This window comes from Pezoporus wallicus, unplaced genomic scaffold (assembly GCF_028554395.1).
Source record: "Pezoporus wallicus isolate ANWC-B61680 ecotype Strahan unplaced genomic scaffold, APGP_CSIRO_Pwel_v1 contig_7684, whole genome shotgun sequence".
NCBI lineage: Eukaryota > Metazoa > Chordata > Aves > Psittaciformes > Psittacidae > Pezoporus > Pezoporus wallicus.
This window is the reverse complement of record NW_026642638.1, coordinates 920,020-943,307: the sequence shown is the minus strand read 5'-3', so window position 1 is coordinate 943,307 and position 23,288 is coordinate 920,020. Positions and strand designations below refer to the sequence as shown.

The 23,288-nt window shown below is 42.1% G+C and overlaps 1 protein-coding gene across 1 annotated transcript in view; it reads right to left on the bottom strand.

The window, feature by feature from the left end:
• SLAIN2 (SLAIN motif family member 2) overlaps positions 1-15,587 on the bottom strand; it is a 35,666-nt gene extending 20,079 nt beyond the window's left edge. The window contains exons 1-4 of the mRNA XM_057431104.1: positions 15,561-15,587; positions 15,282-15,487; positions 5,662-5,810; positions 640-804 (exon numbers count right to left, since the gene is read on the bottom strand). Of these exons, the coding sequence (XP_057287087.1) occupies positions 640-804; positions 5,662-5,810; positions 15,282-15,487; positions 15,561-15,587 (547 nt within the window). The remainder of the gene's footprint in view (positions 1-639; positions 805-5,661; positions 5,811-15,281; positions 15,488-15,560) is intronic.
• Between the last annotated feature and the right edge of the window lie 7,701 nt (positions 15,588-23,288).

The window sequence follows — 23,288 nt, the reverse complement described above, 5'->3', positions numbered from 1 at the left end:
AAAGTTGGCATCAGCCCACCTCACAAGCATGTCCAGGTCCCTCTGGAGGGCATTCCTTCCCTCCAGCGTATCAACCGAACCACACAGCTTGGTGTCATCGGCAAACTTGCTGATGACTGTAAACCCTAATGGAATGCCTTTAATTAAAATACATGATTCTTCCTTAGATTATATTGTTCACATGTCCGAGGTACAGATGGATACACGCTGCATACCACATGTTGCAGTCAATAAGTAATAGGGTTCTTGCCAAGACTTCACAACTACCAGCACCTAACCTTTAAAACCCTACTATCCCGGTCAATTACAGGGCCAATTCTAGAAGCCATTTATGTATGTGGAGTTGGGACTTCATGGAACTAAAGCTACATGTTTTGGTCTAACTGCTAAAATGCATCAGTGATTTCAGGGACATGGACATCCAGAGAAAATACTTTAAATTTATCTTATGCCAGAAAGTCTGTAAAAAAAAGCCTTTCCTAAAAAGCTTACCTACTGCATGATGCAAACAAAATACAAAAGACTGACAAGGTTTCGGTATCTTTCTTACTTTAATTCAATGCAGATATCCATTTGAGCGCATGTTTTTGAAAGGAAGAGGAGGAAGAAGTAAGGGAGAGACAAAACACACATACTTACCTGAGGTACCAGGAGGTATGAGCTGTTTCACTAAAGCAGATTTCATTGGTGTTGAAGAGGGAGAATTGAAACCACTGCTGTAGGGGCTACTGGTATTTGGACTATAGGAACTCGCATAAGTGACCGCACTGAAAGGGCTGCTGTACAAACTCTGTCTCTTGAGAGCTGTATGAAAGAGGAGGAAAGCAACAATTTATACTGAAGGAACCAATGAGAAATGAATACAACCCTATATGATATCTTCAGTGTGATTTAGTTACTAATAGAATCATAGAATAGTTAGGGTTGGAAAGGACCTTAAGATCATCTAGTTCCAATCCCCCTGCCATGGGCAAGGATACCTCACACTAAACCATGTCTCCCAAGGCTCTTGTCCAACCTGGCCTTGAACACCACCAGGGATGGAGCATTCACAACTTCCCTGGGCAACCCATTCCAGTGCCTCACCACCCTAACAGAAAAGAACTCCCTCCTTATATCCAATCTAAACTTCCCCTGTTTAAGCTTTGTTACCCCCTATCCTATCACTACAGTCCCTAATGAAGAATCCCTCCCCAGCATCCTTATAGCCCCGCTTCAGATACTAGAAAGCTGCTATGAGGTCTCCACGCAGCCTTCTCTTCTCCAGGCTGAACAGCCCCAACTTTCTCAGCCTATCTTCATACGACAGCTGCTCCATTCCCCTGATCACCCTCCTCATGGCCCTTCTCTGGACTTGTTCCAAGAGTTCTATATCTTTTTTATGTTGAGGACACCAGAACTGCACACAATACTCCAGGTGAGGTCTCAGGAGAGGAGCAGAGTAGAGGGGCAGGATCACCTCCTTCGACCTGCTGGTCGACCTCCTTTTAATGCAGCCCAGGATACGGTTGGCTTTCTGGGCTGCGAGCTCACACTGAAGCCGGCTCACATTCATTTTCTCATCGACCAATACCCCCAAGTCCTTCTCTGCCCAACCTGTAGCTGTGCCTGGGATTGCTCCGACCCAGGTGTAGGACCTTGCACTTGTCATGGTTGAACTTCATGAGGTTGGCATCAGCCCACCTTACAAGTGTGTCAAGGTCTCTCTGGATGGCATCGTATCAACAGAACCACACAGCTTGGTGTCATCAGCAAACTTGCTGAGGGCGCACTCAATCCCACTGTCCATGTCAGCAATGAAGATGCCAAACAAGACCGGTCCCAACACCAATCCCTGAGGGACACCACTCCTTACTGGTCTCCAGTTGGACATTGAACCATTTACTACAACTCTTTGTGTGCTGCCATCCAGCCAGCTCTTTATCCACCGAGTGCTCCATCCGTCAAATTGATGTCTCCCCAATTTAGAGACAAGGACATCATGTAGGACAGAGTCGAACGCTTTGCACAAGTCCAGGTAGATGACATCAGCTGCTCTACCCCTGTCCATCAGTTCTGTAGCTCCATCACAGAAGGCCACCAAATTGGTCAGGCAGGATTTCCCCTTAGTGAAGCCATGCTGGCTGTCACCAAGCACCTTGTTGATTTTCATGTGCCTTAACATGCCTTCCAGGAGAATCTGCTCCAAGATTTTGCCAGGCACAAAGGTGAGACTGACTGGTCTGTAGTTCCCTGGGTCATCCATTTTCCCCTTCTTGAAAACATACAACTCAAGCAGAACATTTCAGTTACCAGGAAGTTTTTCAACTGATTTCTTCATCTCCTACATACAACCATACTGTGGAAGGAGTGGCAAGACAAGACAGCAGCAAATATTTTCTTTATAAAAAATAAGATTTAAGATCACTACAACCTCCCTCTTCAAAATGTTCCACGTAGGAGTTGGGAAGAAGGAAGGAAGCAACTCAGAAGACAGCAGTAGCTAAGCTATGCTAACATACATTGTATGCACAATTACATACAGACTAGAGCACACCATGAAGTTTAATTCTCCAGAATTCACAGACCTGTCTAGATCACACAGTATTTCCAGAGTAATGCCAAGACTGGCACCACAGAACTAAGCAATACCACCTACAAAATTCCGCAAAGCATATGCTAGAATGAAAAAACATTAAACAGGGCGAATGCTTCTGTTTCTATTTCTGGGTACCACAAACATACTGAGCACAAAAAAGTGAAATGACTGTAGGATATTTCCCTTCTCTGTATCTCCTGTTCTAATGCTTTGGGATTTTTATGTCCATGGGTTTCAATCCCATATCATCAAATCACAGAATGAGTTGGAAGGGACATTAAAGATCACTTAGTTCCACCCCTCCTGCCACAGGCACGGACACCTTTCACTAGACCAGGTTGCTCAAAACCCCATCCAGCCTGGCCTTGACCACTGCCAGGCACAGGACATCCACAACTTCTCTGGGCAACCTGTTCCAGTGTCTCGCCACCCTCATAGTAAAGAATTTCTTCCTAGTATCTAATCTAAATCTGCTCTCTTTCAGTTTAAAGCCAAACAGAATTGTATTCTAACAAAGAACAAATTAAATTGCTAAACATAAAATTGAAAGCTAGAGAGGTGAACTTTTATATACAAATCTAGATTAGATTAAACTGCAGCTCACCTAGCTGCTAGAAACCAAACTCTCTAAGGCATGACAGTATTGAAACTACACACACATATTAACAAACTGACTAGAATATTCCTAGCAAACATATGGCAATACATTAAAGCAGTTCTAAAAAAAGGCAGAAATTAAGGTATTCAAAGAATATTGTGTGACATTTCTGCTACTGAAAAGGAGCTTCAATTAGTACACTAATAATTAGGCTACTGATAGTAGTGGCCTGTCCTGATTTCAGCACAGAAAAGTAATTTAACTGTAATTTGTTTACTAAAAATCCCTTTATTCAGTATTAAGATTTTTTTGTTTGTTCTGACATTCAGAAAATATTTCAGAATTTGCAGGGTAGGAAACACACAAGATTACAAGCAGCACTGTAGAGCTTTCTGCTAACCTGTACCTGTAAGTAGGCTGGTTGCTGTAAATGACAACTTTTTTTTGCTACACATGAATGTTTCCATACAACCTGCTCCAACCAGCAGCACTGGTACCCATCTCTTCTACTGCCAATATTTTCGTCTATTAACACTATAGATTAATTGTGATATTCTTGCAAGTACCACTGTCAGAAACACATTCTCAGGTCTAGGAAAAAACAAACAAAAGAAAGTCAAGTTGCCTAGCCACATCATATAAACGATCAAACTTTCAAGTTTGTTTATTTCATGGTGAAGCTTCCTGTCACTCTGCTTCAACGAAGGCTAAATTGTTGGCGTTACCCTAAAGGTAAAGGATTTGTGGTACTTATAGAAAATTTCTAATTGGTTCTGAAAAGAAGCTAAACCATGAACAGGATAGTTCATACTTAGCCTAACTGCTATCCACTCCTAAATACTCAGTAGTATTCAAATTCCCAAACTTTTATCATAATTCATACATCCCTGTGATTTGAGTACTTTTGTTTAGAACTTCAGCCTTTGCCTGTAGCAAGCTATCTATCATTAACAGACATTCTTCAGGGAAGCATACATAAACCCCAAGAAGTAGGAAAAGATCAAAAGGAAAAGGTGACTCACACTGAAGGAACTTTCACCATTATATCCACGATTTTCAGAATAAGAAATGGACTCTTCATGTGCTCTACCAGTAATGTTTTCAAATTTTATTAAGAACCATTTTAGTACAAACCCGAATAAAGACTGAATTGTTCCAGAGAAGAATCCAAGCAGGGGGGAAAAAAGTTACAATCAAATAAACTCAGCATAAAGTTTACGTATAATCACACAAAGGAGCTGGCAGTTGGGAACACTCCTGGAACTGTGTGTTCACGTATTCTTAGCTGAAGTCCAGCCATTCTAATACCTTAAGATAACAGTTAAAAAATGACAGATTACACGCACTGCAAGACTGCAAAAGGACAGAAATATAGGGGGAGAACAGATATTAATAGCAAGAAAGTCATATCTCAGCACAACTCTTTTTTTTTTTCCAAAATAAGCTCTAACAAAGAAATTAAAGCAAGAAACAGGTGGACAGAGAACTCTAATCAGACCTTCAGTGTTCTGCTGCTGGTTTGACATCAAAAAGGCTCAGAATAAAAGGGCAAGGATTCTAAGTTTTCAGCCTCACAGGGTGAAACTCACAAACCTTCTCCAGTTTTGAATATAACCAACTAATTCATATCAAGGGAGACTCACAGACCCTGGATTTTTTTAATCTGACTGTGACAAGATCTTAAGTTATTTGGGATAGGAGGAAAAGAAATCAGTATTGCCTCCCAAAGTATTGAAGAATTTCAGCCTCCATTTCCTTAGATGAAATAAAATAGTTCATCTAGCAGAACAACAAGTTTTGGGTTAAAATATTAGCAAGCACTTAATTATGATAGTTTAATACAGGTTTTTATTTCAAAATAAGAAAACCTCCAAGATCATGCGCCTACTGAAAACCTCTGACCTCATAGCAGCATTCCAGGATCTGAAGAGGGCCCATAGGGATGCTGGGGAGGGACTCTTCATTAGGGACTGTAGTGATAGGACAAGGGGTAACAGGTTAAAACTTAAACAGGGGAAGTTTAGATTGGATATAAGGAGGAAATTCTTTCCCGTTAGGGTGGTGAGGCACTGGAATAGGTTGCCCAGGGAGGTTGTGAACTGCTTGAACACTGCTCCATCCCTGGCAGTGTTCAAGACCAGGTTGGACAAAGCCTTGGGTGATATGGTTTAGTGGGAGGTGTCCTTGCCCATGGCAGGGGGGTTGGAACTTGATGATCTTAAGGTCCTTTCCAACCCTAACTGTTCTATGATTCTATGACCAAACTGTCACTATGCAGCTAGGACAGAATTTTGATATCCTGACTCATGGTCTAATGCTTCCTTTCATTTTATTCCTAGAGTCCAGAAAATCAACAGAATTACTGTTTGCAAGGCATAATGAAAACTCTAGACAGAAATCAACAGCTGGATCTCACAACTACATATTAGCTAATTCTGTTTCAGAATAAACATGTACAACCCAGTGTCAGTATGCAGGAACTCACCCGACATTGTCTGTTCCAGCCTGTGGATCAGTGACTTTTTAGCACATTCAACATCAGGACTTGGGTAATCCAGTACCTGCCTGCACCAAACTAAGGGACTGACACATTTTTGCACTGGAGTCAGTTTCTTCTTTGGGGACGTATATAACCTGAAAAGGAGAAGAAGAACAATAATTATGAAGATAGGCAAAGCGAGCACAAGATCAGGCATGTAACAAAATACCACATACTATGCTATTTCTATTTTTATACTGTATGTACAGTACAATCCAAAATTATAGAGAAAGCACAACTTTTACCTTTAAATTAACTGTTCTGGATACAGTATAATACTGATAACATATGGCTACCCATGGACTTCTGGCAAGAAGTGATGCCTGTATTGCTACACTGGAATACACTGACTGATACATCAGGAAAAAAAAGCTCCAACCATTTTCAGTTTTCAGACACCTTGGGTATATGGACGATTACCCTACGTCACATAAATGTACAAACCGGGATTAATCTCTTCAGATTTAAGCAACATTCACCTGAAAGAAGGAAATAAAGCACTAAGCAATAAGCAATGCTTGTTTTCCTAAACACAAAGATGTAGTAAATGATAAGCATCTTACTAGCCAAGGAACAGTGCAAAACTCCACAGAACACTTCTACTATTTCAGTAACCCTGAACAATAAATATTTTACTTTTACTTATAATTTGCATCCGAGCACCTGATCCTTTAGTTTTCCTTTGAACACAGAACAAAGGGACTATCTCTGTCCTAAGGGGTACACAGTCAAGCATTAAAAACAAAGAACAAGAGATAAGGCACACAGAGTGAAGAGAAACAACGAGATCATATTGTTCTGCAAGACATGCTGAGGCCTTTGCCCATCAGCATCTCCATTCATTTATTTCTAACATCAGCATTTTGTGACTGAAAAAAGTATTCTACTCTAAAGGCTCTAGAAATATAGTTGAAAATTTCTCCCCCCTCAAAAAACAGATTTAAGGGAAAGTCATAAGCAATCACACTCTCAAAGTATGGATATTTAAGCCTTATATTTCGACTAGAACCAAACCTGGAAATGTACTTCAGCAACAGACAAGAGTGAACTGCAAGATCTACAGCTCTAACTAGAGCTCATACAGAAATGGTTAAATGAGTTTTTCTTGTAGGAGTAATAACAGACTTCATAGTCAAAGTGGTTGTATGCTACACACTAACTTAGGAATATCTGACAGCTTAATCAGCCAGGAAAAATTCTTGTTTCCTTTATGCCAATGACACCAGCAACACAGAAGTTACTTTCCATTGAAACTGTCTTGTCTTTATTATTAGCTGATCCTTCCTCTGTAATTCTAGAGCTTGAACTCAGTTTATTTTATAAACAGCTTTAAAAGATTTTTTTAATTACTACCCTTAAGGTCTCTTCTTAGAAAAGCTTCCCAAGAAGCATGCTTATAAAACCACAACATCTCGCCCAAAACACTGACCACTATTTAGAGCACGCTCTGAAACACTCTTCCTTTATAAGCACTGAAATCAGAAAGCTATGTCTATAAATGCAGAAGAGAGTATTTTTACTAGCTGCCATGTTTTCAAACAAAAATGAAGCTGTTTGTAACAATGCAAATAGCTACTGCTGCACTCTATAGTCCATGTGGCCTTCGCTCTGGCCAGCATCATGCTGGTCATTAAAATTGATTTTTTAGAAATCCTAACAGCTTTCACAGGCATCCTGTCCACAAGAAAAGCTGAGTCTATCATGTATTTATAGCCCTCAAGATCCTTGGAAAGCACAAGAATCACTCAGTTTTCACAGTTCTATGCAAACAATTGCACAAATTGCTATACTTGCTCCAATTATCTCCACAGAGTTAAAACTAACATTTAACATTTACTAGCTCTTTAATACTTCAAATTTACTGTCTTTTTAGCATTTATTTGCCTGTACTCTTTTCTGTCCTGAGGTATGTTTATGCAATACTAAGAAGTGTTAAAAGCAACAAAGCCAACTTTTGTGCTGTACAAAGTGTGCTTGTAGCTCTCTTGTACAGCTGATGTGCCTTGCTGCATTTGAGAAGTTCCATGCACATTTGAAGTGTTTACAGTAATACCCAGTATAACAGGCAAGAAAATAAAGTGTGTGTCCTCTCTGAAAGACACACAAAAGGGGCATCTTCAACAAACCTACCTGACTAATCAAAATGGCACCTGGTATTTTAAGCACTTAAAACATTATTTTCTGCAATTTCCAATTGTTGCATTTGTTTCACACATAGTTTATTTACTGAAGCAACCCAGGCTCACGCAGCTCACATTTTCCACCTCCCTTTCTAACCATATATTGCAAATTCTCCCACCTCTTTCCAGTCAACTGTTTTTTCTTTAACAGCTTTGTTTCACACCTTACATAAAAAAACAAAACAAAACAGAACTTTAGAATATACATACTTCATGCAACTCCACTACCTCATGACAAACATGTGCATTGATGCAATAACACGATGGCTTTTTCAGGACAGTTTCTTGTTCATTTTGCAACTGCAATGTCTCATTATTATAAAGCAGCGTTCTTAATTTCCCACCTGACAAAGAACAGCCAATCTCAAGTTTTGAAGCTGACATAACCCCACTTGCATTGCTTCATTTGGATTTATAAAACAGAAGACCAAGGGAAAGGCTAAAAATCAGAGCGATGCTTTACTACTTCTTCCTCTCTTCCGAACAGCAGGAAGAGAAAAAGAGCAGAAAGTAGACCATGAAACATGTATAGATAACTAAGTGATCTCTGTCAGACTACAGTTTGAACCAAAAATACAGGTTCTCCTTAGCTGAAGAGCTTTCCAGAAGAGATTAATTCCCATTTGTATCTGTTAATACATTCTTACAGCAATGCAATGGCAGTGACTGGCAACTTTAAGAGTGAGGATTACCAGTATGACTTCATATATCTTAAAACACTACTAAATCGCTTTCTCAAAACAGGAAGTTGAAAATCATTGAGGAAGCTGACACCTTACAGTTGCCACCCCCACTACAAATGGTAACACATCAGAAACCTACACTTCAACTTCTCCACAAGGGAGTAGTAAAGAGTCTACAGTTCAGTGACACACAGTCAAAGAAAAGAAAACTGTATAAAAAGAAGCCCAGGAGCTTCCTTCTATTTTGAAACAGCTTTAAGAAGCCCAGACACCATGATTCTGCACCCACAGTAATATTCCCTTCCTTCAGCTGTCACTAGTCAACTATGCCAATCTAAAGTTTAAAGCAGCCAGGGGCTCTCCTGAGTAGTTCCAGAAGACTCAGCACAAAAACAGCAGAGCTTTTGGAGAAGGATTACTGTCACTACACACTCATATGATAATGTCAGCCAAATAGGGCAAGCTGTGGCATGTTGCACCAGGACACAGCCGAGTCTGAAAAAAGCTTTGAAGAAAGAGGACACAACACTGAGGCAGGAACTGAATATCTTCGTAGGGATTACCTCACCTGAGGAACATCTCCCAGTGCATTAAAATACAAGAGGTTAGGTGCCACAGGCATGAAACCAGAAGGCAAGCTTCTAATCAGGTGGTAAGGAGGTGTCTTTTTTGTATCAAAATACTTCTATTGCTCAGTGCAAAAGTGAAAAACATGCAGATGAGTATGAAGTCACAGATCTGAATTAGAAAGAAGATGGCAAGGGGAAGGAACTTGTATTAGAGCTTGTTTATTTTATCTACATTAACCTTAAGCAAAAAGTGACAGTTACAATACAGGCAATGAAACAAGAGTGGACAAAACATATTGCAGGCAAAAGCAGGATCAAGAAAGCTACCTGAAGAGAAGATATGAGGAAAACAATTGAAATCTAAGGACAGATTGGCAACAAATTCCCCTGAAATACAGGAGGGAAATTCCACAATGAAGTGCTACTTAAGTCAGGAGACAATAATATTGGACAGCCTTGGAAATAGACAGCCTAGAATGCAACAGTGCCAATCTAAATTTTAGATCAATCTAAAACTGTTAGGCAATCCTAGCTGAAGCAATTTAAATGAGTTAAAATTTAAGATGGATTTTTTAACGAACAGCTACAGGTAAAGAGCTGAAGAGAATCTCTGTCTGTAAAGAAAAAAAATCAAACTAAGCAACATCGCAGCACGTATCTGGCCCACACATTTCCTCTTTCCTCCTCCCCCACTCCTGCAAAGTTCCTATCCTGCAGTTGTTAACTGACTGATTTGGTCAGCCTGTAATTACTAATTTGTAGGTGTACTTAACTGAATGCTTCTAGTTCTGAGAAGCACCAGCTACAGCAAAATTCGGTTATATCAATACTACAAAAAAGCTTTGACCATCTTATTAAACCTTCATATTAAAGCAGCTTGTTTCAATTACATGCGACTTTGAAGCAGAACTGAGAGTATTCAGAGAGGGTGCAAAGAGCAATTGGGAACACAATTACCTTCCTGTCACCAACAATTAAAGATAGTTAGCTTTGCCCTGACTAGTTACTGGAAATTACAGCCATTATTCATTTCCTGGTCTCCAAAGAACATGTAGCTGTCTGAAAGGGATGCTGCAGAATGGGAAATATGGCCTTCAAAAGCTTGGAAGACTCCTCTACACTACCACTCAGCTTCCCTCGAACTGCCAGGCTAAGTCTGTATGTACAAGTTTCCACTGTTTGAGAAACTTTTCAGAAGAAATTTGTGAAAGCATATATGCTCTAATATGGTATTGCTGATACTTACATGGAATAGAAAAAAGCTGAGAAATTCTGTGTCCTATGAAAAGTGTTCCAAAATAAAATTCTGCTTAATGACTAGGCCTGAGAGCTCTACCAACACTTACAAGAAGTAGAACCGGGAATCATGCCTAAACAAGACATGGTTATGAAATAAACTTCAGGAATACCATTAAGACAATAAACAAAATCGGCATCAAGCTTTCATGATATACAAACATGAAGCATGTTTAGAAGTCAAGAATATCACAGAATAAAATAGAAACAGAAGAAAGTTCTCAGGATTCTTCCTCCAGTCCTAAAACACCTGTTTCACAACAAACATGGACATCCCAAAGACATTAGTCAAACTGAATATTATTTGATGTTACTAGTTGCTTCACTTGATAACCAGATAAATTCTGCAACCTTCCGTTCTCTTACATGCTTGTTTTCACATTATCTTCCTAGTCTGAGATGACATTACCCAAATTTTGTTTAAAATCAACTTTAAATCAGACTGACATTTAATCTGCCACAAAATGAAAAGCATCAATTTCCCTTTTACTTGGGTCACAAGGCAGGAATTGATCAGAACCTGTCCAATTTCCAAGAAGCCTACCACATTAATACAATGAAATTTTAGCAGTTGAATGAGAAATGCTGCAATGTAATTTCGGCAATGGGTTTTCATTCAGATGCAATTTTATCCCAAAAGACTCACCCTGTATTTTACTAGCTCGCTATGGCAAACTGTGGGGCTCCAAACTAACCTTAGTGTTCAAGGAACATCAGGTAATACAACATGAAAGACAATCATCCTTTTATCCTGTACCTCAAAATAGCCACTTGGCCAACTAATTAGAATGGATGGCTCAAATGGAAATGTAAACAACTACACATAAGCACCAACTTAATAGAAGTAGCTGCTGAATGACAGCGTGCACAATAGTAAAAGTACGCGCCTTCCATTTTAACTAAAAAGGATACACAATCAATCTGAGTTCTTTAAAACCACTGAAAATATTACTTTGAACTATTAATATAAACAACCCACCAATAATTTCACTTCAAACACAGTAACTGCCTTTTGTTTGTAAATGAAATCAGTCACCTGAAAGCTATTTCAGCCCTACCAAGCAGACTTCAGATTGCACCGACATGAAAACATTGAAAGTGCGAGGCTAGGTTTTGTAGCACCATCATTTAAAGAGGACACAACTGTTCTAAGTTTGCTAAGCAATTAGACATACAAAATAGATACACAGCAAGCCCTATTCTCTCTTATACACACACTGCATATAAATTTTAAAGAAAAAAAGCACTGTATGTTTTGCTCATATTTAAAAGAAAGCGTCCCAGAGAGCATACATAACAGCATGACAAGTTACAGTGGACTCACAGCACATTAACTAATCTACAATAATTGCCCACATGTGCATATTTATCCTGCAATAAACTTAAGACAGGTCACTTTTAAGAAGCATAGCAAGCCACCCTGCACATTGTTACCAAGTTGTCTCCCATGTGCTTGCTGTACATCCACACCCAACCTTACCCAGCAAGTCAGGCAAGGAGTTGTACACCACGTCCTACCTCTCTGAAGATTTCTCCACTCTAGTCCCCCTTCCTGCCCTTTTGTCTTTTTAATTAACTAATAAAAACCTGTTGAGATTCAAATTTTAAAAACTTTAGATTTGATGCAACCTGGTTCACGAACAGCTAAACTGGAACACGCACAGAACAGATTACCAAAGTCACTGTAACTGCATGAAGAAGTAATTAGCAGGCCTAAAGCAAAGTCTCCGTGGCACTAGGTACAGCACAGTACTGTGCGCATGTGCATATGTGCCTATTTGCAACCTTCAGTACCCTACTAGGAAGAAAGTTTCAGCACACTAAACGGGATTCAAAAACATACAGCCAAGAAACTCAATCTCAGTTAACTGACTTTTTATTAACATATGATTTGAAGATCGTCTTGTGTGCAGAGCTATTTAAAACTTAAAACGGAATTGGATTTAAATAACCGCAGTGAAAAAAAACACTCCAAAACCAAAAAAATATCCCAAACAACACAAAAATAAACCATCAAAAAACAAAGCAAGCAAAAATATAAATGGTGCCAAAGTTCACTAATATTGTATTAGCTATTTAATAGCTAATACTGCTACTAAAGCAGCAATATCAAAGTTCTTTTCATTTGTTATTCACTTGTTATTAATTCCAGCTAGTGCTACCTTCCCCTTTCATTTTTCATTTTACAATTCTGTCTTGTATAGACTTCTCTAAAAGTATTTAAAGAATCACAAGCTAAAAATGAGCTGATCAACTCCAAAACGTAGACTAAAACACCAACACATCACATTCCAGTACTGATTTTGGTCAGACCATCAACTATTCCACTTTAAACTCATAGTCAAAATTCACAGGCACTAATCTCATGTAAGCATTAAATGTAAAACAATGTAATTTTATCAGTGTCATTACAAGGCTGCAGACAATTCCATAATTGAGTATATGAACACATGGACTGAAGAATGCCAGCACTACAGAAAGCAGAAATAAGAATAGAGGTGATCAGCACCCTTCATCACCCATTTTCTCCCACAGCAAAACCCTTGTGAAATCAAAAGACAAACCTAAGCTCCTCTCTATAGACAAACAAAACAGACAAGATTAATCCATTTTTGTGTACAAGACATGATTTACATTTAGTTTGTTTCCATGTGAGGTTTCCTCAGCTGGTAAGTGGTCTTTCACTTCTACACTGGTATAAAAGAAATCCACTTAGTCATATCATCCTTCCTACTTTCACAGGCTTGCTTCTTTTTGATTGCTTCACTCTGCAAGTTTTCACCTTCATTTAGAGCAATAATCTCCATCCATCAAGTGCACAAAGTCATCCAACCCTCATAAGAACAAAAACAAACAAACATCCCCCACCCCACAAAAAAAAGTATTTACTCCCTTAACAGTAGAATTAAATGGTGATCAGAAATTCCAGGAGTTTGATTTCCATTTTTATAGAGCAATTTGGAAAAATAAATCAATCATCAGTCAATCTAGCCAAACCACACTTATCATTAAGTGCATAGTAAACTATAGCATGAAAAGACAGGTTTTTTTAATTACATAGCCATAGTTATTCATATGTACAACAGTGAGTAAATTTTGACAAGTGCTCTTTTCAAGGGGTCGTTTCTTAGTCATTATCCCACATCTGAGATTCAAAATTAGCATTATAATCACTAAAATATTAGGGAAGGAATGAAGGCATGTAATATTCTGCATTGAATTTTTATTGTCTTTTGACAACTAGAACTTGTATAGAAACATGACTGAAGCCACAGTAACAGGCAGCGTAAGTAACGTGACAAACACCTGACACCAGCAAGAGCTCAGTGAACTATACTGCCTGCCCCATGTGTGTCCAGAATGGCACACAAAACCATACAGCATTTATGCCACCACTGTCACCATATGCTCTGTTGTGACATTAGCTTCCACTGAAGAGCTGCATTATGTTGCCCATGACTTAGGATTAATATATAAAATAACATTTCTTGTCACTGGAATTCATGCCATTCACAAATGCCTCCATCCTGCTCCAAACTCGCTGTGAAAATTTAGCATATTCTGTTTCCCTCAACTGCTATAGGCCAGTCGTTTATAAGCCATGAGCTGAGAAGCAAGAGTAGCTGCCTTGCAGATTCACCACCTGAAGATGATGCCTTCTGTTAATTTAGTAAACTCATATTGGATGACAATAAACTTATGCTCTCATACTTCTCCAGTGGATCAGGCTGGACATCAGGAAAATGACTTCTCTGAGGAAGCACACACACCGTCTCCTCCCTAAGCAACTACAACATTGCTCATGCATGGGAACCATTCCAGCATTTTTAAATGTGTTTCTAACTCTGAAAGGCATTTTTGCTTGGTTGGTTTTTAAAATGCATGTTCACTCACAAAGACTTTTGCAGATGAACCTACAACCAGTTCTGACCCAAGTCAGACTGCTTTTGTTACACTTTTCCTGCCACCGCACACTCCCCTTGTGTTTCTCTGTTGACACCATACTCCTCCCCACCATTTAACACTGCTCCTCAACTGGTGTCATAGGAAGCTTTAAAAAGACAGCTGGAGAACAGCATGCTGTTTAAAAAGAGCAAACCTTGATTCTCCGTAGAAGTTCTTCCAAGTGTAATAAAGAGAAGGTGAACGGCCACCTGCAGATACTTCTGCTAGAGCAGCAGGGTTGGCAGTCCAATTAGAAGAGAGAAGCCACCTAAGGTAAACCGTGGTCCTACACCGTTAACAATAAACGAAAACACCTAAGGACTACACATCTATGAGATGAAAGAGTATGTTACGTTTGCTGCCTTCAGAGCTGAAAGAAATCAAAACTCAAAACACGCTTGCTGCACATCTGAAGAAGTGCAACAGTACCTGTGGGATAATCTTCCACTATCTTAGGAATTTTCCACAAGTTTCTCAACGCCTCCACACCTTCTGAACTTGCAAAAACACTGGCAACTGATTTTGCACCAGAACTGAAGCCTGCTCCGGTCTCCAAGTGACCCGATATAGTACTCTCGCTGCGCCCAAACAAAAGCACAGAGCTGCAGGCCGCCAGGGAGGTACAGTGTTATAAGCAGAAACTAAAATACCCTTCCCCTGAAGGCTTCGGTACCTCTTGGAGAGCCAATTCCTCCATCTAGCCCCAGAGGGCGAGGCTGCCTCCCTACACAAAGCCCCAAGACCACCTCCGACAGCAAGCACACGCCTGAAAACGGCCTCTTCCTCCCGGGGACGCGGAGGTAAAGGGAGGACAGTACCCCTAAACCTCCTGGAGACGGGGGGCGCAGAAAAGGTAGTCCCCCACCCCATCCCCACCCCGGCCGCCTCCTCACCAGCCGGTCTCGTCCTCCTCGCAGCCGGCCAACCTCTCCAGCTCCTCCGGCCTGAGCAGCGCCGCGTCGTCCAGGAGGCCGTTGCCGTCCTCGCCGGCCGCTCCGCCGCCGAGCTCTTCGAGGGGCGGCCGCCGGGCGGCGGCCCTGGGGCTAAGGCAGCGGCCGTCGGGCGGGGAGGCGGCGGCGGGGGGCGACGGGGAGGGCCGCTACTGCCACTGCCTCCTTCTCCTCCTCAGCGGGGCGGGGCAAGGGACATGCATCCGGCCGCCGCCATCTTACCATCTCCGCCCTCTGCCTTGACGTCATGTGGGTAACCCGGAACCGTCGCTGCTCACGGCTGTTCCTGGTGGGTGGGAGCCGCCGTGGCGGTTGCTGTCCCGTGCGCGGATTCCTTGCCTCAGTGCAGCCGGGCGAGGGGCCGCGCTCCTCACGGAGCGACGCAGCCCTGCGCCGCCCCGCCCGCAGTCTCCTCCCTTAGGGGCCGCAGATCCCAATCAGCGGTTACACGGCGGGGGCCGGGATTCTCTCCCAAAGTGCTCTAATCCTCTAAAGGATACGAGGTGTGCCCTTGGTCCGGGGCCCTGGTGGTGGTCGTGGGCCCTCGTGTGAGACGGGCATGTGAGCTGTTTCCTTTTTGTGCTGTATAAATATATATATTCATATAAAGTGTGCCACTGAGAGTCTTGGGCCTTTATGTGTGAGGAATTAGTGGATCGTGGAGTTTTGAAGATGAAGTCCCCAAACTTCATCTGCTGGCATAATGGGGATGCTCAGCCTTCCCCCATGCCACTGTGGGGCATTGTCCTTAGAGGCAGTCCTCCACACCCTTTTCCTCCTTTTCGAGCTCCATCTGCTCAACAGGTTTATTGTGGAGCCTGTATTTGCTGGGGAGAGGAAGGTAACCAGCAAGCAGGCTGGAGGAGAGCTGGAGCCTGCAGGAGATGACCCTGCAGATGACTCTCATTCTCCAGGCTCAGGGAGCGAAGAGGGGAAATGAGACTGTGATGCTCAGACCTGTGAGCTATGCTGAGAAGGTGCAAGGCTTGGGGGCAGCATGTGCCACATGATTCTGTTTGGGTTGTGCAAGGTATGGGGCATGGACTGTTGGGGCGTTGGGGCTGCCAGACATGAGTATACAGCATTATTATATATGGGGACAAGGCTAGGGTCACTTCCTCACCTTATGCAATACTCTCCCCTTTTCCTTATGCAATGTTCTCCCCTTATACATTGAAAATTACATTATATCTTTATGTACAGCATTGTTGAAGAGTTTATGCTGCAGTCATTATCCACTGGTACTTAGGTCCTCACCAGAATCCGGGCCTTTGATTCATAAATACAATTTATGTCATTTTTTCCTCCAAGTCAATATCACCTTAAGTATGTAACTGTATTAAAATACTTCCAGGCTGGTATCTTTCAATAAAGCACTCAATAAATTACTCTTATGGTAACGCCTTCATTGTCTGCTGGCAAAACAAACTGTTTATCAACAGCAAACTTTACCACAAATTTAGTATAATTGTCTCAACTATAAAACTATTAAATAGTTTTGGCTCATGAGCTGAGACCTTTGGAACTCTGCTTATTGATACCACATTAATCTTTCAACCCTTGGAGACTGGTCAGTAAACCAATTTGCAAATTCAGCTCATTCTCTCTTAAGTCTGTATCATTTGGTATAAAGTGCCTTAAGGGAATCCAGATATATTCTGTTAGCACAGTTACTTTATTAACAGAACTTAGAGTCCTCCAAAAGGCAAGCAAAACAAAATGTTTTTTACAATAAGGATCTTGTGTGGCACTTGCAGTTCAGTGACACCGCAGGCAACTCAGTGGTTAGCAGTCCTAACCTATGTAGGGAACTTTATTCCAACTATGAATATTTATTAGTAGGACTACACAATACAGATTCTTTGTTCTTCTTTAGCTATCTTCAGTCCACACGTTGGTGGCATGATAAACCTTCAGTTACTTGCATTAATTGTGATTTTATAATAGCAACGAAAGATCAGCCCTTTCTACCCTGCAGCTACTGGGATCAGGATGGGGCTTGTGAGGGGGAAGCGCCAGAGTGTGAAGTGGGGCTGTGAGGAGGGGCTCTGCCAGGAGACACAGAGTGGGGAGAACGACCAAGACCAGAAAGAACCTCTGGTTCCTGGGAGCTGCTGAGTCAAACCACAGCTGTTTGTGGCAGTTATGTCATATTTAGGGTCTTCCTCTGTGATGACCTGTGAGAGCCCTGATGTGCACAGCCTGTATCCTGCCTTGCCTGCCTGCCCTCCCATTCCATTCCCTTCCCTCCACTCTCCTTCCTTCCCCTCTTTTCTCCTCTTTCCCCAGCCCCTTTTATGGTCTGCCTGTCCCCTGGATTCTCTACCCCAACTTTCTGTCCCCTGCTGACACCATTACTTTGCTGCCAGCAGCTCTAGTAATCATTTCTCATTACAAGCTACTCTCCCAGCAGGTGTGTGGATCCGGGGGGGTGAGAGATGAGGGGTGGGTGGGGGGGGTGTGTGTGAGAAAAAAGATTGAGAACTGCTGAATCATCTGCTGGTTTTTGCAAAGAGTAAAGGTGACTGGGATGAACAAAGGGAGTCATTGATTAATAGGCACCATAACCTATGGTTGAATATCAAGGGCCATAATCCTGCCTTCTCATTCATGCTTGTGCTGCAAGTGCGCTTCTCATATTTTGGGAACTGTGGAGCAGCAAGGCTTGGGCCAGAAGCTTCCCATTAAATATCAGGTCAATAATGGGCTTTCATGAGCTTCTCAGTCATCAGATTCCGAGCTTGCACTGGCCAGATGTTAGAGACCACACCCGAGCATAGGCCCCTGGGTGATTATACACAAATAGCCTTAATTGATTGTAATGCCACAAAAATGAGACCTTTCCACTGTGTCATAAGAGCAAGTCCTCTGAATGTGAAATTAGATCAGTTTCAGATTTTTTCCTGAGCGGCTGCAGTTGGTTCCTGTGCTGTTTTTTCCACACACACAGAGAAGGAAGGGAAAAGCACCATTTCCACAGCAGTATTTTCAAGATCTCAGTACCTGCATGGATGCTTTGCTTCTCTGACATGGGGCAGGTTCTTACCTCACGTGATGAGAGGAAATGAGCAATCCCTCCTGTCGTGGTTTAAACCCAGTCAGGTAACTCGTTCACTCACCTCCCCCCCTTTCTTGCCCTCCCCCTGCTCCCGGAGGGACGGAGAGGAGAATTGAAAAGAATGCAACTCCCACGGGTTGAGATAAGAACTGTTTAGTAACTAAGGTATAACACAAATCACTACTGCTACCACCAATTATAATAATGATAAAGGAAATAACAAGGGAATACAACACCTCACCACCAGCCGACCGATAACTCGCCCCCCCCCCCAGCCCGACCAAGCTCCGACCGATACCTCCTCCAACCCTGCAGTCTCCCAGCCCTTCCGGCTAACTCCCAGTTACATCCTGGGCATGACGTGCTGTGGTATGGAATACCTCTTTGGTCAGTTTGGGTCAGGTGTCCTGTCTCTGCTTCCTCCCAGCTTCCCCTCCTCCCTGGCAGAGCATGAGGCTCACAAAGTCCTTGGCCAAACCAAAACATCTCTATCAGCTCTGTTCCCAAGCCGAAAGTCAAAACACTGCACTACACCAGCTACCAAGGAGGAGAAACATGACTGCTACTGCTGAACCCAGGACACCTCCAAAGGAAAAGAAGCCTTAGCAAGGCTCCCATGTCACCCAGGTGATTTTGCACACCCCTCTAACAAGGGGGTCCTGAGAAAAAGGCCACCAGGACCCTTGTTTTGATGCCTCTTTGAGCTCTTTAGCAAGAACAACCCTGTAGTTCGTTTCTCATGGCTGTAATTGCTTCATTGTTGGTTTTACATCTGGCAGAACTGCTGGAATCTTGACTTTGAAACCTTTCAGTTGTTTCAAACTGAAACAACTGGGAGAACAAAAGATCCTTCAGGGGAAAGAATACATGAAGATGGGCAGATGCATCTGGTGGGAAGTTAACATTTGTAGTAAATATTTAACTTCACGCCTGGAAAACTAGACTGTTTTATAAGCAGCTTTGTTTAGTTCTTGCAGAAAGTTGTTGCCTGTCAGACTTCTCAAAGGAGGTGTTCAACAGGACCACACATGTTCGTGTTAGGCAGTGTTTATCTAAACCTTTGACAAAATAGAAAGTATAATTTGTCATTACAATGCATTGTATGTGCACACATTGCATGCACAGTGGAATAAGTGTGCCTCTTTCATAATATGTCCCTTTCAGAATTAATTTCAAAACTGTTCAGCTGGTTCTACTGAAAGAACCAATGTTGCAACTTCAGTTATTTAGAAAAGATGTCTCTGAGTATATCTGGCCTTGTCAGTGGTGAGACAACAAATTTAGCCCTTTAGATTAGACTTATGTTATTTGCAAACTCAAAAATACAGCCAGTGTCTCTGCACACACCTTCAGTAACTGTCCTCTGGAAACTGTGAGCAGCAGTGATTGGCAGTAAATCCAATCACTACAGTAAAGACAGTACAGATTGGCAGTAAAGCCAATCACTACAGTAAAGCAGTAAAGGCATTGATGCATAAATACACTTAAAAGTCTTTATAAATATTTTTTAAGGGTGTTCACAACTGACACTATCATGGGCGAGAGACCGACATCCGGTACACTGGTCTTGCCAAGTTACAAGCCTGCCTGAAGGGCAGGCAAGATTCCAGCTAAGTTTTGCCACTGAAAGGACATCTTTGGTGTCATGAAGTATAAAATGTAGTTCTTTGGCATGAATTTATATGCTGCTTCTTTTCTGCACAGAAAAAATGTTAACATTTTGACCACAGCCATTTTAAACATGTATTTTATGCTTCAAAGCTGGAGCAAGAACAATTCTAGGATATTATGTGCAGTATCTCCTGATGAGGCTGGTATTCATGGCATACCATGTGGCTAGAAAATGTATGAATAAATATGTACTTCAATCTTTAATGTTTGTATAATTAATTTATTGATTACTTTTTTCAAAGATTATCGTCACAATTGAGCATTGTAGTAAGTCTTCTTATCACAGAATCCCAGAATATCTGAGGTTGGAAGGGCCTCTTCAACTGGTCTAACCCCTCTGCTCAAGCAGGGCCACATAGAGACAATTGCCCAGGACTGCACAGGGCTTTTGAGTATCTCTAAGGATGGAGACTCCTCCACCTTTCTGAGCAACCTGTGCCAGTGCATCATTACCCTCATAGTAAAAAAAAACAAACCTGTCTCCTGATGTTTAGGCAGAGCCTCCTGTGTTTCAATTTGTGTCCATTGCCTCTGGTTCTGTCACCAGGCACCACTGAAGAGAGCCTGGCTCCGTCCTCTTTGCATCCTCACTTCAGGCTTTTATACACATGAATAAGACCCTCCCTGAGCTTTCTCTCCTGTACGCTGAATAGTTCCAGCTCTCTCAGCCTCTCCTCACAGGAGAGATGCTCCTGTCCATTTATCCCCTTTGTGGCCCTTCGCTGAACTCTCTCCGGTTTCTCCATGGATGCCTTGTTCTGAGGAGCCCAAACCTGGACACAAGACTCCAGGTGTGACCTCACCAGTACTGAGTAGAGGGGAATGATCACCTTCATTGACCTGCTGGCAATACTTTGTCTAATGCAGACCAGGATACCATTTACCTTCGCTAGGACATGTAGCTGACTCATGTTCAACTTGTGTCCACCAGGAGCCCCAGTTCCTTTTCTGCCAAGCTGCTTTCCAGCGGGGTGACTCCCAGCATACACTGGTGCATGGGGTTGATCCTCCCCAAGTGCAGAACTTTGCATTTGTCTTTGCTGAAGTTAATGAGGTTCCTGTCAGTCCCTTTCTCCAGCCTGTTGAGGTCTCTCTGGATGGCAGCACGACCCTCTGGTGTATCAACCACTCCTCCCAGTTTGGTGCCATCATCAAATGTGCTGAGGATACCCTCTGCCCCATCATCCAGCTCATCAATGAAGTTGAACAGGAGTGGACCCACCATCGACCCCTGGAATACAGTGTTAGTTACTGGCCTTCAGCTAGGCTTTGTGCTACTGACCATCACTCTCTGGGTCCAGATCACTGCAAGGCACCCCACATAATGTTTGAATATTCACACTGGGTTCATCATCATGGTATCTGAATACTTTCAACAGCTTTAGGATCTTTTGCTTCTTCATTGTTTTTATATCTGCATGTGCAGTTCATTAGCAAATGCAAATTCAGTTCTGTCATGGAGTTAGCTACCAGTATTTCGTGTTTATCAATCACTTGGAAAGAGCTTAATTGCTCTTTAGAAAAGAGCTGAGCTCAACATACTTAAAATGCTGTGGTGAGACCAAAGTGACTCAGAACACTGGGAAAGGATTTTCTGTTGCCAAAAAGATTCATGATTTATTTTCATTTCCAGACTGCAGTGATTTCATTCACTTGGGTAACACTAAGTGAAACCTTGTATGTATGTCTCCACCCTTATGAAGCAATCTTCTGCTCTAACATTCAAAAAAAAAAGTTTCTGAATTTACTGAGATCTCTCCTGGCAATGCTGGAAGGAAAAAGATTTCATTGTGCTGAAGAAATGTTTTAAAAAAGATTTCCCTGTGCACTTTTTTAACAGGAAAAAGCACCAAATATATGTTTCAGAGTGCAAAATAATTGAAAAGTGAGCACCTTCCAAACATGTTGGAAATTTGGAATTCTGTATTTACATGCAGACTGGAAAAGCTAGTATGTTTAAAGCATCTTTTTGGTGAGATTTTCATGAAAATTTGTAACTGAAGGGGGGAGACAATGTATACAGAGAGCATAGACCAAATGTGGCTATTTTGCACTATGCAGAAGGTATCCGTCGCCATCTAGTGACACCACGTTGTGGCTGAGGCGAAATCAGGCCCTTCATGCGAGCGTTCCTAGGGAGAAGGCTATGCACCAGGGCTCTGGCCAGGCTTTTCCAGAGGTCTTGAGGTTGACAGGCCCCGGTTACGGCTCTGGGGACTGAGGGCTCACTCCTGAGGAGGTGGCCCAGACATGGTACAAAGGTGTGTGCAGAGTTTGTGGTGGCACAGCTCTTGCCAGACCTGTGCTGTGGGGAGGTAGCACAGGTATGTGCATGCTCTAGCCTCTGTGCTGACAATTCCCTGACCAGATTTTGAGAGCACTTGGAGAGGAGCCCCTGCTTATTCCACGGCAGAAAAAATTCTTTGTATCTGGAGGGTGCCATGCAATAAATCTTACAGTGTAACAGGTCCCAGCACTTACTGATCTTCTCTTCAACAACAGTACTGCGATTTATCACGCTGTCATGACTTTTTGCATTGTAATTTAAAAAAATATCTCAAGTGGGGCCTGATTTTACTCAGCGGTGGTAAAACAACAAAGAATGTATAGTATTGACCAAAACATTCCTGATTATATTTTTGCTTTTTCTAGTGCCATTCACTCTGTGGTCTCCGGCTGCTTAACTAAACTAGCTAACTCCACAGGGGAGCTGAGTTAGCCACTGTGGCCTGTCAGCAAGGATGAGCAAAAGGAAAGGCCCTGCAGGGAAATAAAGGAAAATTCAAATTCATTTGTTTCCCAGAGCATGTTTCTCAGTGCCTAATTAAGTGCATACCTTCTTACTGAAGTCCACAAGAAGAGCCATCATGCAATTTCCCACTTCGAGAATATTATAGGGTTTGTGAATGAGAGGCAAATTGGGAAAATATTGTTTAGAAACCACAGTGGATTACAAGAGCAGGCTGTGCAGGGAGGGTGGGCAAGAGGTCCCCTGGAAGGGGTTGCAGGAAAATGGCCCTCTCAAGGTGGCTCTCAGTGAAGTCAGAGAAAAATATCCTGATCTCGAAATGGCAGGTCGTGTACTGTAAGTCAGTGTGAGCACATATTGAGCCAAAATAGTTCAGTCAGATAACTGTGGAAGGCAACTAGACTTCTTTAAGCCAGTCCTCCAGAACTTAAGTATGTATCCTAAAGGGGAAAAATTACAGCAAATAACTCCA